At 37.5% G+C, this 13,837-nt stretch overlaps 1 protein-coding gene across 1 annotated transcript in view; it reads right to left on the bottom strand.

Annotated features, from left to right (window-relative positions):
* Positions 1-4,404: 4,404 nt before the first annotated feature.
* dscamb (Down syndrome cell adhesion molecule b) overlaps positions 4,405-13,837 on the bottom strand; it is a 135,292-nt gene continuing 125,859 nt past the window's right edge. Inside the window, exons 26-33 of the mRNA XM_022679006.2 lie at positions 13,411-13,701; positions 12,194-12,370; positions 12,061-12,091; positions 11,830-11,945; positions 10,948-11,097; positions 9,930-10,127; positions 8,607-8,909; positions 4,405-4,885 (exon numbers count right to left, since the gene is read on the bottom strand). Coding sequence (XP_022534727.2) covers positions 4,509-4,885; positions 8,607-8,909; positions 9,930-10,127; positions 10,948-11,097; positions 11,830-11,945; positions 12,061-12,091; positions 12,194-12,370; positions 13,411-13,701 — 1,643 coding nt within the window. The 3' untranslated portion in view covers positions 4,405-4,508. The remainder of the gene's footprint in view (positions 4,886-8,606; positions 8,910-9,929; positions 10,128-10,947; positions 11,098-11,829; positions 11,946-12,060; positions 12,092-12,193; positions 12,371-13,410; positions 13,702-13,837) is intronic.

Raw genomic sequence — 13,837 nt, 5'->3', positions numbered from 1 at the left:
TTTCTTCTTAATTTTCATATATTTCTTTCCACTTTTTGCCTGCCAATGGATTTTTGGCAGTGTAGTGAAGATGGTTAAAAAGCTGCTCATCTAAAGGAAAACATACACTATGCTAAGCTAGCTGGTGGAGCAGATTAGCTCATGGCTAACAAAGCAAATTATTTAATTTAAGTTTCATGATTTAGCTGTCTGTCAGTAAGACCAATAAAGGTGGTTGATCACCCTGCTAACAAATACAGCTAAAGACCAGCTGTTCATCCAGAGGAAAGAAAAAACAAAACACACATGCTGATAGGCTAGCTTGTAAACTAACTTTTGACCATCATAGAGAATGTTCTTTTTGGATGACCAGGAAACGGCAGTGGTAAATAGCATGGCAGTTTTCTCAAGCTGTTCATATAAATAACTAGCTTGGTAAACAACTGCTCCTTAAAAAAATATTTCTAGTAACACTGGATTGTTTAATGACCTCATTGCACATCTGCTTACATGTAGTTATATTTATATTATGATTATAAATGATCCCTAAATTTGGAGAATCCTAGGGAGCCCCTAAGGTGAAATCGTGTAAAAAAAAAAAAATAAAATCAAATAAAATGCATGGCCACGTCATATTTAGGCATGGGAATGACCTACTGGGTGGTAATGAGATCCTAAAGTGTGGGAACAAGTTAATTAAACGGTACCTATAATGGCTTGGTCACAAGGTCCTTTTTGTTTCACAGCTAACAGAGCTGTGCACAACATGACTGCCTGAGGAAGGTAAACAGGTCTGCATACTGTCTGCGTCTGAGCCTGTGAGTGTTTAGTATGAGAATTAAGTGTCTTTTATTTAAAATGATTTATTATTTTTTATTTAAAAAAAATATCACCATAATTTATTCTAAGATGAAAATAAAAACCAATTTACTCTTTATTTTCTAACTAAAGATTATATCTGTATTGGAGCTTTGATGTAATATTCAGTTTTGTTCATGGGCATTCATTTACAGAATTCAACCTTTATAATATTCTGGCTACGACTTAATTATCTCATTCTCAAGCCATAATTATCTCATTACCACACATTAGGATCTCGTTCCCACATCTTTTTTCTTTTCTTTTTTTTACATGATGTCACCTTAGGGGCTCTGTAGAATCCAGTAATGCACAGAAGAAAATGTACAGAGAACAAAATGTATAGGCCTAGGAGCATATTTAGTCTGTTTACCACAGGATACATTACATGTGTGTGTTTTTAAATCCCATTTATCATTTCTGCCATCCTCCAAATGGATCCATTTATTAATAACGCATAATGTCTATTATGACTATTAAAATACATAAATACATACCTTTATAATAGAATACATTTGTTCCTCATATCTTCAGGCTTCTTGCTCAGTGTGGGATCTCAATCTCCAAATGTTTGTGACATGTGCCTATCCAAGGGTTCTCCTGAAAACAGGAACCTCTATGGAAGTTTGTCCCATAGCTGCTGTACTTAAAAAAATACCTCACAATAGATACAGTAGATAGAATACAGTAGCCAGAAGAGCATTAGTGAGGTTATGTACTGATTTTAGATGATTATTATTCCATCACTCTAGAAAATGCAATTCACTGCTTCACTGGCCAATGCTGGGAAGCATTCTACCACTTAAACCCACATTTTGCTTTGGGGATTATGACCTCAGGCTCATGTACAGCTGCTCCAGAGAAGCCCCTTTTTAATCCAGCAAGAAAATAAACCACTACCTGTACTTGTACTTGTACTGCATTCAATTTACCGATGAAGTCAGATGCCGAAGCTGAGCTTTACCAGCGTTTTTAGCGCATATCTAACCACTTTTTATATCCCAGGTTATCACTGTTATCAGTGATAACCTAGCATTTTTAGCAATACCAGTTGATAATGCATTATACAGTATACATTCAGACATACAGCTCTGGAAAAAAATTGATTAGTTTCTTTGATTTTACCAAATTGAAAACCTCTGATTTCTGAACTCTTACAACTTTATGAATATGTTGTTTTCTTTGCATTATTTGAGGTCTTAACGCTCTGCATCTTTTTTGTTATTCCGGCCATTTCTCATTTTCTGCAAATAAATGCTCTAAATGACAATATTTCTATTTGGTTTTTGGGAGAAATTTTGTCTGTAGTTAATAGAATAAACAACAATGTTAATTTTGCTCAAATAGCAAATAGCAAAGTCATATTCCTTAAAAATATATATGAAAACACTGTGGTAAAAGAAAAATTATATAAACGTATGCTTTTATTAGGCTCTGTTTTTTACTGTAATGGAGAGCAGGTGGAGAATTTAAAAAATGCATCGTCATCATACAACTTCAGTCAACTTATAATTGTTGAAGGTAAATATTAATCGATTAAATCGAGTAATCATGACAACCCTAAGGGAAACCTTCTGCTCGATCATCATTCACACCTTGTGCACCTTGTTTACACCTGGTCACTTCCTATGACCAGTATCTGGATTGTTTCCTGATTAGATTTCAGCCACATGCATGATTACATTTGGTAGTCAAACAGTGTTTATGTTCACACAGCAGGTAAATGTGGTCCAAATCTGAAGTTTATTTTAGGCTGCTTACACTATCTTTTTAATGTGACCCATACGCTTCATTTGTCTGAAAAGAAAGTCTCAGCTATTTATTAATAGACACTAGATAAGACATTATTAATCTTTTCAAAAATCTTGACTGATGTCTCAATTAATTAATATTAGCAAAATTCTTAATCACTTAATCTTAGTAATATTTAATAATGCCTTGACTAGTGTCTGTATTACTATCATAAGTACTGTTAATGGATGTATCCTTATTGTAAGGTATTAGTATTAAATAGGAATTTAAAGATTTGGTGTGCTTTTAGTTGTTCACACTTACACACAAGTGAAATCTGTGTTACATATGATGAAAATTATTAATTGGACTGTTTCACTTTTATCTGCTGTGTGAACACAACCTTAAAGTAACCTCTTTATATTACTGGTTCTCACTGCTGTTTCTGCTGGACCGTGTCATGCAAAGTGTTCCCAGATTTAACACACTTATTCCAACAACTCCATCAGCATTTCTCAAACATGTTGACATGGTTATTGTTGGGAGACATATCATTATCATTTGTCCGTTTATTATCAATCATGTTCTTGTTATTCATTTTTCATGATGCATTACTTAATACATTCATATTTGTTAGTACTCCAAGATGTCCAAGAATTACGAAATTATTAGTAAATCAAATTTACTTCATATTGCTCAGTTTCATCTCTTTCCCTCTTTTTTACTCTTGAAACAGAACAGGCTTTGCCTTCTACAAACATCAGGAAATGTTCCTGGAAAAAAACTTAATTTCTGCTATGCCACTTTTAATACAATTTCTTGGTTTAGTTTTTTTTTTTAATTATTCACACTGCGGAGCTTCTTGCACTGTTTGTGTTGAACATACTGGATTTGCTTTGTACCAGTGTTAGTAAATCACAAACAAGCAAAGAGGGAGGAATAAAGACAAGAATCCACAGATTTCCATTTCCTAATCAAACCAGATGTGTGCAAACATGACGGAGGACTTTATTTACCAAATATTTTTCATTTTCCCCTGTATTATCCACAAATAAATGTGATCTCTCTCTCTCTTTCATATATATGTATTTATATATATAATTCCTTAGTGTGACAAAAAAAATCTCATTTGGATTTTCCATCTGAAGCTATAATCACCATTTTTTTCAGGTCCCCATGCAGTCCTTTGAAATCTCAACAACCTGACTGACTGACAAGATTGGAAAAGGTGGATGTGCTCCATCCATGTTACTAGTTACTCTCACTGTCCTCCCTGTCCCGTTTCCAATGTAATTGTTGGACATTTTGCCATAGTAAACAGCTACTCAATCATTGATCACACCCCAACATTAAAACAATCATGAATAAAGAAAGGAACATCTTCCTTTGAAGTGTTCCGCACCCTTCTTTTCTTTTACTATTTTTTGATATTTTTTCCTCTATTTTTATATAATAATAATAATAATGACTATAGAATTATCCTTGATATAAATTTAAAAGTAGTACCTCTGTCAATTTAAATAAATAATTTTGGCAATCTCCATAATGGTGTTATTTTTAAAATAAACAAATGATAAACTAAAAAAGTCCAAATGACTGAGAGGAGGGGGAGAAACGGAGTGAGGCGAGACGAAAGCAGAAAATTAAAATAAACAGAAGAGCAGAGAGAAAGAAAAAGAAACAGATGCAAAGATAAACTTTGCAGAAAGAAAAAAATTGTCTTTTAGATTTCAGAAACATGTATATACAGGGCTCATCTCACGCCACTGAAAAGTGCTCCTCTCTGCAGCAGAGCGATATCAGCTGTTCTTTTATGTGTGTGTGTTTAAGTGTGTGTGTGCATCTGTGTGTGGTTGTATGTATTTGTGTGTGTATATGTGTGTGTGCAGGTTTGTTTGTGTGCAGAGCTGTGCCCAGTGGTCCAGTGTTGTGGTCCTGTGTTATACGAGTGTGTAGGACTTTGCGTACGGGTTGTTGCTCTGTTTCAGGTGTCCTCTGGAGTCTAACAGTGATTCCTGTGAGCTGCTGAGTTTGGCAGCCTGGGCCAGGTCTCCAGGCTCGCGGTGGGGCAGTGTGGAGGCTGTCCCGGGCTGCCACTGCTGGGCTGCTTCTCTGCTCGGAGGGCCGGAGGAGGTGGAGGGGGCGGTGGAAGGTGCTTCGGAGGGGGTGGGGGCCAGCACTGCCGGCCGTTTTGCTGCGCGACTCCTCTGCGGCTCCAAACACGTCTGTCCTGTGGCTTCACGACTCGAACCGTGAGCTCCTCGGTTCAGCAGGAAGTCCATACGTAGGTAAGGGGGAAGGTGGACCAGTTCACCAGCTGTGAATAGAAATTGGGAGCATGGATTAATGATTAATCACTATTCATTACTTAGTTTCATAAATCAGGGGCCCAGTACAGCCCTGCAAATTACTCTGTTATAGCGTTAGAGGTTCAGGTTTCCTTCAACACACTCATTCTTCTAGATGACCACCTGCTATACAGTTATTCTTGATTTTGAAAACAAAGCCCGACACTTCCACCATGCTGTCAACTTTAGAGCCAAAATCTGTGCAGTAGAGACCTGAGGTGGAAACAGACTTGCCTACTTATGTGGCAAATACTTCTCTCAGACCAAGCTTCTCAGGCTGCCTTCATTGAGTTTACAGTGCGACCTATAGGACTAGTAGCAAATTGGATTTTTCCAGTTTGTCTGGTAAATGTAATGTTTACACAGTTAAAGTGCAGTTTATATATTTTATTACCAAACAATTTACATTTTTGTAACCTTACAGCCAAAGTCTGTGAAGTAGAGACCTGAATTAGAACTACACTTGCCTTCTTATGCGGCAGATATGCCGCCTTCTCTCAGACCAAGACTCTCAGGCTGCCTTCATTGAGCTTACAGTGCAGCCTATAGGACTAGTAGCAAAGTGGATTTATCCAGTGGAAAAAACTTTTTCTGGTAAATATAATGTTTCCACAGTAAAAGTGCAGTTTGTTTATTTTATTACCAAACCAGATCTGGTAACGCAACAAATTTGCTACAGTCAAGTTTAGAATTAATCTATTTAAGAGCTTAATGTAAACCTGTATAAAACAGACATTCCCACAACGTTCCCTATCTATAAAATCTATCTATAAAAAAATAATATGAACTATTATGTATCCAAGATGGCTTCTGCACTTTCAAACTGCAGATTAAAACATTTTTTTTAAGGTTTTTCAGCATTTCTATTATTACTGATTTTTATACTGGAGCTCGGTACCGCTCCATATCTTTCACCTCTTATGATTAAATTCACTTCCCAGCTTCATGCTAAGTATGGCTATAGCATTCTTATTCCAGCTTCAGAAAGCCATTCAAGATCAGTGTGTTGTTGCACCAAGCAGTGCTCCGAGTGCCCTGCTCTGAATGTAGGCTTCATCCCATTCAGTGGATGCATTGTGCTCACAAACAGCCATTTAGTACTGCTGGACAATACCTCGTCTGGATAGAGGACACGCGTGACCTGAGCTTGGCCTCTGTACACACTGCAAACAGAGCCGTTTTAGTATGAAGCGGTAAACCTAGACTGAGACAGGTAACCTGAGAGGAGCCGAAGACTGACACCCGGACCCCGGTGGCCCAGACGGTGCACATGTCTCTTCTATAGAGGCTGACTGGGAAAGGACTGTGGTGTGTGTCAGCAGGAGTGTCCCGCTGTCAGCGCAGCAATCGATACCGTGCTGTGATGTGGGTGAGCAAAGAATGATGCGGTCAAACGGGGTGAGAGTGGAAAAACACATGCACACGTAACCCACCCTCTTAAGAGTACACACAAACACACATTTAACTTCAGTTACCAAAGACGCAACAGAAAACTTGTTATTTTTTAAACCTATTTTAGCAATCTGTAGGCGAGCCGTCAACCGTGCACTGTGCAGCTTGATTCAGGGCATGTCAATGTGTCTTTGCTATCGTAACAACGGGAAAAGTACACCTTGTGCAGATCAAATTCTTGATTAATTATGAGTGTGTTTTGGGTGTAATGTGAAATAAACCAATCAGTGTGTCAACTTGCCTTTTGGTGCACAAACCGGAGTACATTGATGAAATATCACATTAATTAAGTCCTAAAACAAGGTTCATGTTTGTTACATTGTAAACAGGTGGTTCAGCTTTGTAGAATGTTGTCAGTTCGACAAGATGCTATTCCAGGTGTTTGGGCCAAATTCGACTTCCTTTATTCCAGAGAATGAGCTTAAAAGATAAGCCTCAGATTAATTTTATTTCTGTTTAGAAATAAGGGTTAATCTACAGTTATAGTACATACAGAAATCACCAGAGTAAGTATTTGCATTCATACTGCTGAATGACAGGTGCACTGGTTCTGTTTCTTCTTTTAATTTGTTTAATAGCTGACAATACTCTGCCTCAACATACAACCTACAGAAGGTCTGAACAATCTAAAGGAATGGATTCACATCCAAAAGAACCACAACATGGTTCAGTAGATTTGTACTGGGACCACCTCTTTTGGTTTTGTCTTTTAGTTTGGACTGTAGTTCGTGTTACCTTTCACACCTGCTATTTTCAACCGGACCTAATTAAAAGGTCAAAAAGTGCAGACCAAACAAAGTAAGTGTGAAAGCACCTTAAATAAAAAAGCTAACAATTAAATCTTTGGAAATAATGGAGGGAACTGATCACTTTGTTTGTGTTCCCAAAGCCCAGTGCTGGTCCTTAACACTCTTTAATTTATTCTCCCTGCTCGATTACCCAGTGTAAGAGAGCCTATCTGGGCTCTGGCACAAATAGCTCATTAAATCATCAAAAATTCAGCCAGGTATCTTACGTTACATGAGCATGAACACAGAAAGGAAACAGGACAGAAAGTGACGCGTGTTGGCCTGTACTTCTGACATGTACAGACTCAGACATGATGCTTGTTGTGTTTTATTATTACAAGTAATGTCATAGGTACTGTGATAGGGATGTTAATATGGCTAGATGCATAATTCATCATGATGCTAACACAGTTAAATTAATGTCCAGACTGGTATTATGTCTTCACCTGCTTGATCTTTGATCACTTGGAAGTAGCTTCACACAGTAGTTTCACACAGTAAAATTATCCCTTTACTAGAACTAAAATTGTAATATTCATTCATTCATTTATTGTACTTTAAAAGACGCCTGTGTTTTTCACAGTGGAAAATAAAAGTGGTGCTTTTAGTTGCTGGGAGGATGTAATTGCTTTTAGTTACAAGAACATTAGCAGGGTCAAGTCGATTAGCTCTGGACACATGCCACAAAATCCTCTCCAACTACTCTCCATCACTCCAGAGGATTCAGAACCACTGCTATACAACAAAATGTTAGAAAGCTGGAATGTTTTCTCCTCACAGATTAGAAACTTCTAATTTTCTATAATATCAGGTAATAAATGTAGAATAATCAGCAGATGAATATTCTGACCTGAAATATGGCATACATAAGTCTTTAAATCTCCCAGAGCCTTTAGCCCTGTCCGGACAGGATTAGTTTCTTAGGGGGACGTATGTAAAAAAAATATTTCCCACTTCTACTCAGTGATAAAACTCTTACATCTGGACTGCAATTTAAAAAAAAAGCAAAAAGAAAATTTAAGCAAAAAATGAGTTTGCTTTATTTGCTATATTTTTGTCTCTTTTGAATTTGCAACATAGACATTTTTTTATTTGGACTATTTTTATATCTTTTTTTATGTGTAAAACTTTTGGCACAAAATTCACTCCATATACCCTTCTATAACATATTCCCAATACATACATGGCATGACTGTAAATTTAAGGTTAAATAGCTGCACAACTTCTACATTAAATAAATTGTCCCATTTAAATGACATCCATTATTCAGCCTTACTTACTCAAACTCTGCCTTGCCATGAGCACACTGGCCAGTGTTCAGCCTCACTCACAAGATAACGCCTCACAACATATACAGGTGTAAGTATTCTCTTTGACTTTTTTGCATGTCAGTGTACAAGACTAATTTAGTTAACATGTAATGATGTACATCGTCCTGTCTCATACTCACCAGGTCTGTGTGCTTTGGGCACAGCCATATTCATGACCCGGCTGGCGTCCTGTGGTTTGGGTGGGGAGGCGGTGAATCTGCAGATCCCAGATTCAGAGGGTGTGCTGGAGGTCAGGCTGTCTGTGTAGTCGTTGGTGCCAGCTGTCATCTGCTCGGAGGACGTGTCGGAGATGAAGCACTCGGTGATGGTGAACTTGGCGTGACGCAGCTGCTCTTCCATCTTGGCGTGTTCGTAGGCGCGGGCCAGTTCCTCGTACGTGGAGGAAGCACTCTCTGTGGACACCATGCTGCTCCGAGCACGGTCTGGATAACAATGATGATACATAATATATTATATTTTCATGCAAAATTGATTAATAAGTCACTAGAACTAAAATACTAAATCATTAAACATTGTTACATTTAAAAAATATTTAAAAAACAGGGGAAACTCGTGTAGAATCAAGAATCTAGGATACAGAACTGCACAGAAATGTGAAGTGCAGTACTGCTTTAGCTTTGGGTTAGTTGGTTAGCAAACCAACCTGAGTGAAGGTTATAGTACGTGGCAAGATATTCTTTAATTGCAAGACAGTATGAACCCAATATACTGTATTTCATGTTTTGTGTTGTCTGGTCAACTCCATTTTTTTTAACAGGTCAATGCAAAACCACATGCTGCATATATTACGAAGGCATGGTTGTGGGAATAAATTTGTTTATTTGTTGAGAATAAACAGGGGTCCCTGTTATATCAATCACAAAAAATTAGGAACAACTGCTCCAGAATGATTGACTTGTGATCTAAATGTGTAATGTTGTCCTGAGCAAATCAAAAATACCTGTTTTAGGATGTAAATCAAAACAAAATAGGCTTTCAAATATATACTTATACAAAATATAATTCTTTACATAAAAAATTAAAAATAAAAAAAGTGTTAAAAAAAATGTGCCATAGAGGGTTAAGATGTGTTTGCAGAAAGAAAAGGAAATAGCACCATTTTAATGTGGTACATGCTTTACTCTCCCAACTCTCTCATTTTGTGTTTTAAGACTAAAATGCAGAAATGTACGGAGCACGGGCTGTGGATAAAAAATATTAAATAGAGCGAACAATATAGCAGATCGTGCTCACACTTTATTTAATTTGACTAAACGATTTGCAATTTGTGATCACATATATGTTAATATGTTGTTAAATGTTGTTTAAATACGTTGCTTGGAAAACTGTATGCATTTTGTTTATTTCACGTTAATATAGAGGGTTTGTAAGTGTGTGTGTGTGTGTGTGTGTGATATTTTCTCAGGACCCTGCAGGGTTTGAAAGTGTTTCTTCAGCTGTACCTGTGTCCTGAGAGGGACTGACACTGTAACTGTCGCTTTCCTTGTCCACAGAGCCAGTGGCTCGAGGAGTGGGTAGCCTCCAGTCCGTGGTGAGGGTGTGTGAGGACATGGGTGGGTGGGGTCTGTTCAGGGTCCACTGGCTGGCGTAGCGGCTACGTGTGGCAGGCCCTGCTTTAGCTGTACGGCGAGCTGTGGGGTCTACAAGATGTAAAGAGACAGTAAAAACGGGGAATAAAAAAACAGAACTTAATGGTAAAAAAATACAACTGCAAATTGAATTAGTGCAAAAAGAAAATAGAGGAAAAAAATAAGATTATCAGTCTTATCAGGTTAATACCTTGACTACCATTTAGGCCCAATTCCTTTTGACCCCTTGGCCCTACCACATAGCCCTACCCCTCTGTTTTGCGTGTGTACGCCAAGGGGTAGGGGTGTCCCGATTCTCGTTAGGCTGTAGGGGTATGTTAGGGAAAGGGATAGGGCTTTTAAGCCCTTCATATGGAAATTTTTCAGATGAACACTTCAAACTGAGGGGTATGAGATACACTGGTAAGATGGCGGAACAAGTGACCAAAGAAACCCACAAATTTAAGTATTTTCACTATATTACCATATTTTAATGTGTACCATAGTTTTCCCGTTCCACCTTAAACGGTGCAGCAGACGGCAGGGGCTGCAGCATTTAAGGAGGAACAGAAAAATAAAATAAAATAAAAGCTAATAAAAGCTTGTTTTTTCTTACATCACAGAGGAATTAAGGAATGGACAATAATAATTAATTTCTGCACCATCTCCCCCCTTTCTGAAGACATGCAATAAAGTATGCCTAAAATACTGAACTTTAGCTCTCCTTGTTTTGTATCGGGTACTTAAGGGTTTCCCAATTCTCAGGGAGAGGATTTCAACCCTTCCCTTTATAACTCTGTTTTAAACTCGAAAAAAGAGGAAGGGGTAAGTGGTAGGGCCTTAATCACTTTGGCTTTGCCATTGGCTGACTAACTAAGGTAATAGTGCTTACTTGTACCGGGTCGAGCGTCTGAGACATCCACCAATGGGCCTGTGGCTTGGGACAAGGACTGGTAATGGACTGTGTGTGTAACTGTTGAAGACTTCTGCTTGGAAGTCTCCCCAAAGTCGTTGTCTGTCAACAGCACTGTGGATCGATCATCTGACACACACAAACAGACACACACACACACACACAGCATTTTAAAACATGTATTGGAAAGTATTGGTAGCAAATATTGGCAAACATTTGCAGGTTAAACATGTTTTAAACATGAACACAAACAATGTTTATAAGTTATACACATTTTCATACATATTTACTTATAAACGTAAAAATAAAGCATGTTATACATTTTCAGGTCACTCCTCTGTTCCTGTTGATTCTATAGACTACAATTCCCACAATCCACCTCTTACTGAGCATTCTGTCACATGTCCGTTCTCATGATCCATGTCACATGATTCCATTCTAGAATACCTGCCTGTATAAAAAGCCATTCAGTTTGTTATATCCTGGCGAAGTATTGCCAACAAACTTTTTAGTGCATACTAAGCAGTCTACCTCTTCTTTCACTGTCTGTTACTGATCTGTGTCTATTTAATCTTGTAATTTGCTCCTTTATTAGATTATTTGCTGTTTTTTGGCCCTTAGATTGTGACTGTTCTTGACACCTGGTTGTTATAAGTTATAAGTCAACAAACTCTCATATCTGTAAGTGTCTGACTTGTGTTTTAGGCATCAGCGCTTAAAGATAAATATGCTTTTTGCAAACCTACAAATGCGAAAGACATACTTGAACACATGAGCTCCATGTGCAGTAACAAAATCATGGTGCATTAATTTTATTAACTTATTTATTCAACACATTTTGCATCTTTCACATTTTCTTACCGATCGTCTCCATTGTGTCCCTCTCCTCGATGAGTAGCTGAGCTCGTGGGATATCGATGTGCATTCGGAGGGTCTGCTGCTGTTTGTTCACAGCATCTGGAGTACGGGTGTTCTTACTGCAAATAAAAACATCCAAACCAGTTAAACTACTATCAATAGAGGACTTAGTAGTGGCTTTTTGAGAAGTAACGGAAACTGTAGAAACACATTTAGCAATTAAGCTTAATTTACCTCATCAGCATCTCAGCCAGGCTTTTTGCATCTGTGAGTTATGAAAGAAAAAGTAAGAAAAGCATGAGTTTTAGCAACTGCTGTTAAAGTATCAGTCTTTCCTTTCTTCATTGACGTCTGTGTTTCTACAAACCTCGTAATCTCTTTAGCCTCTGCTCCCTCCTCCTCCTCCTCATAACCAGCAGCACAATGAAGACCATGGCAATGGCTACCAGGATGGAGATGATGGTCACCATCATTTTCAGACCCTCGTTGCCCTGCATGTTCTCCTGGCTGGGGTCCACTATCTTTGGCAGTGGGGCAATTGTGCCTGAAGATATTAAAAGGGAATGTAGTTCAGTTTCTTAAAATTGTTGAAGAAAGCACTTTTAAAACAACCATTTCATGTAGATCAATATACTGAGTTTATTAGACATATCTACCTTGAATTATTACTTAAATGAGCATTTTATTTATAAATCCGAACATATCTGATAAAGCTGTGGTTAGTACAGTGAAGAAAAAAGTTGATTATAATCTACAGATGACAGAAATGGTTCAAAACTAGGTTTACCTGTAAAAAAATACAAAATAAAAAATTATAAAAAAAAAAAAAAAAAAAAAAAAATTTATATATATATATATATACATATGTATGGTATATATATATATATATATATATATATATATATATATATATATATATATATATATATATATATATATATATATATACATATATATATATGCTTTAAAAATATATATGCTTTATCCACCGGGTGTTTGTGTCGAAAGTGCTGAAACTCTTTTTGGCACCGTTCGGACTGAGTGTAATGAAAATATGCATGTATTGGTCTGCGGGAGGAGCTGGTATCCAAGGTAGGTAAGGCAGATAAACACTTCAGAAATGAGAAGCGTTTTCAGATATTCTGGATAAAAAAAGATTGTGATTACTCCATTTTGAAATCGTATTAAAACTGTAATTCGAATTAACCAAATTAATCGTGAACACTAACCAAAACCTGGTGATGTTTTATAAAACGGCTCTGTGTCCCAATTCAATAAAATAAAGAAACTTTCTGCATCTTTCAAACAACATTCTTGTATAAAGGAAAGACACTCACTGTTCACATGCTATTTTTGACAAGTCTGAAAGTCGGGAGTCATTAGGGGTAAGTTATAATTCAGACATAGTCTGAATGTGACTTAACTTTCTTATATGAAGAACTGTATTTAAGAGTGTATGGTAGTTTGTGGGTGTATGTGATCATTTTGGCCTAAAGGGTAATTATATAGAGGAATTATATGTGAATTATCATCTACAGCCATGTGGTTATGTGTTGTAATGTGTAACATTTAAGAAGCACTTACTGCCATCTACATTAAGCGTTGCGAACAGCACCCTCTTCTCTGCCAGGCCTGCGCTGTTGCCCACCCTCATCTGCAGCTCGTACCACGTCGCCTCCTGCAGGTCGTAGAGGATGTGGCTCTTGGTGAGGGCAGCGCGCGACACTGTGGTCCAGACTGTGGTGTCCACTGGCCGGTACTCCAGAGTAAAGGAGTTGATTGGGCAGCCGCCATTGTTCCAACCAATCAGATTGAGCTCTACACGTGTGGAGTTGATGGTGGAGAACAGCTCGTGGTCTTTGGCAAATTGTGGTTCTGATGGTGAAGTGTTAGAGGGCAAAAATGTTTAATACATTTTCAGTGGAGATATTTTACTCTAGCTCTCACATTTATTTTTTATAATCATTTACTTTTAAATATTTTAATCATGAATCATAAATCATAAATATGA

Source organism: Astyanax mexicanus, chromosome 4, assembly GCF_023375975.1.
Source record: "Astyanax mexicanus isolate ESR-SI-001 chromosome 4, AstMex3_surface, whole genome shotgun sequence".
NCBI lineage: Eukaryota > Metazoa > Chordata > Actinopteri > Characiformes > Acestrorhamphidae > Astyanax > Astyanax mexicanus.
Note: the sequence above shows the minus strand (reverse complement) of the source record. Positions and strands in the feature narration are given on the sequence as shown.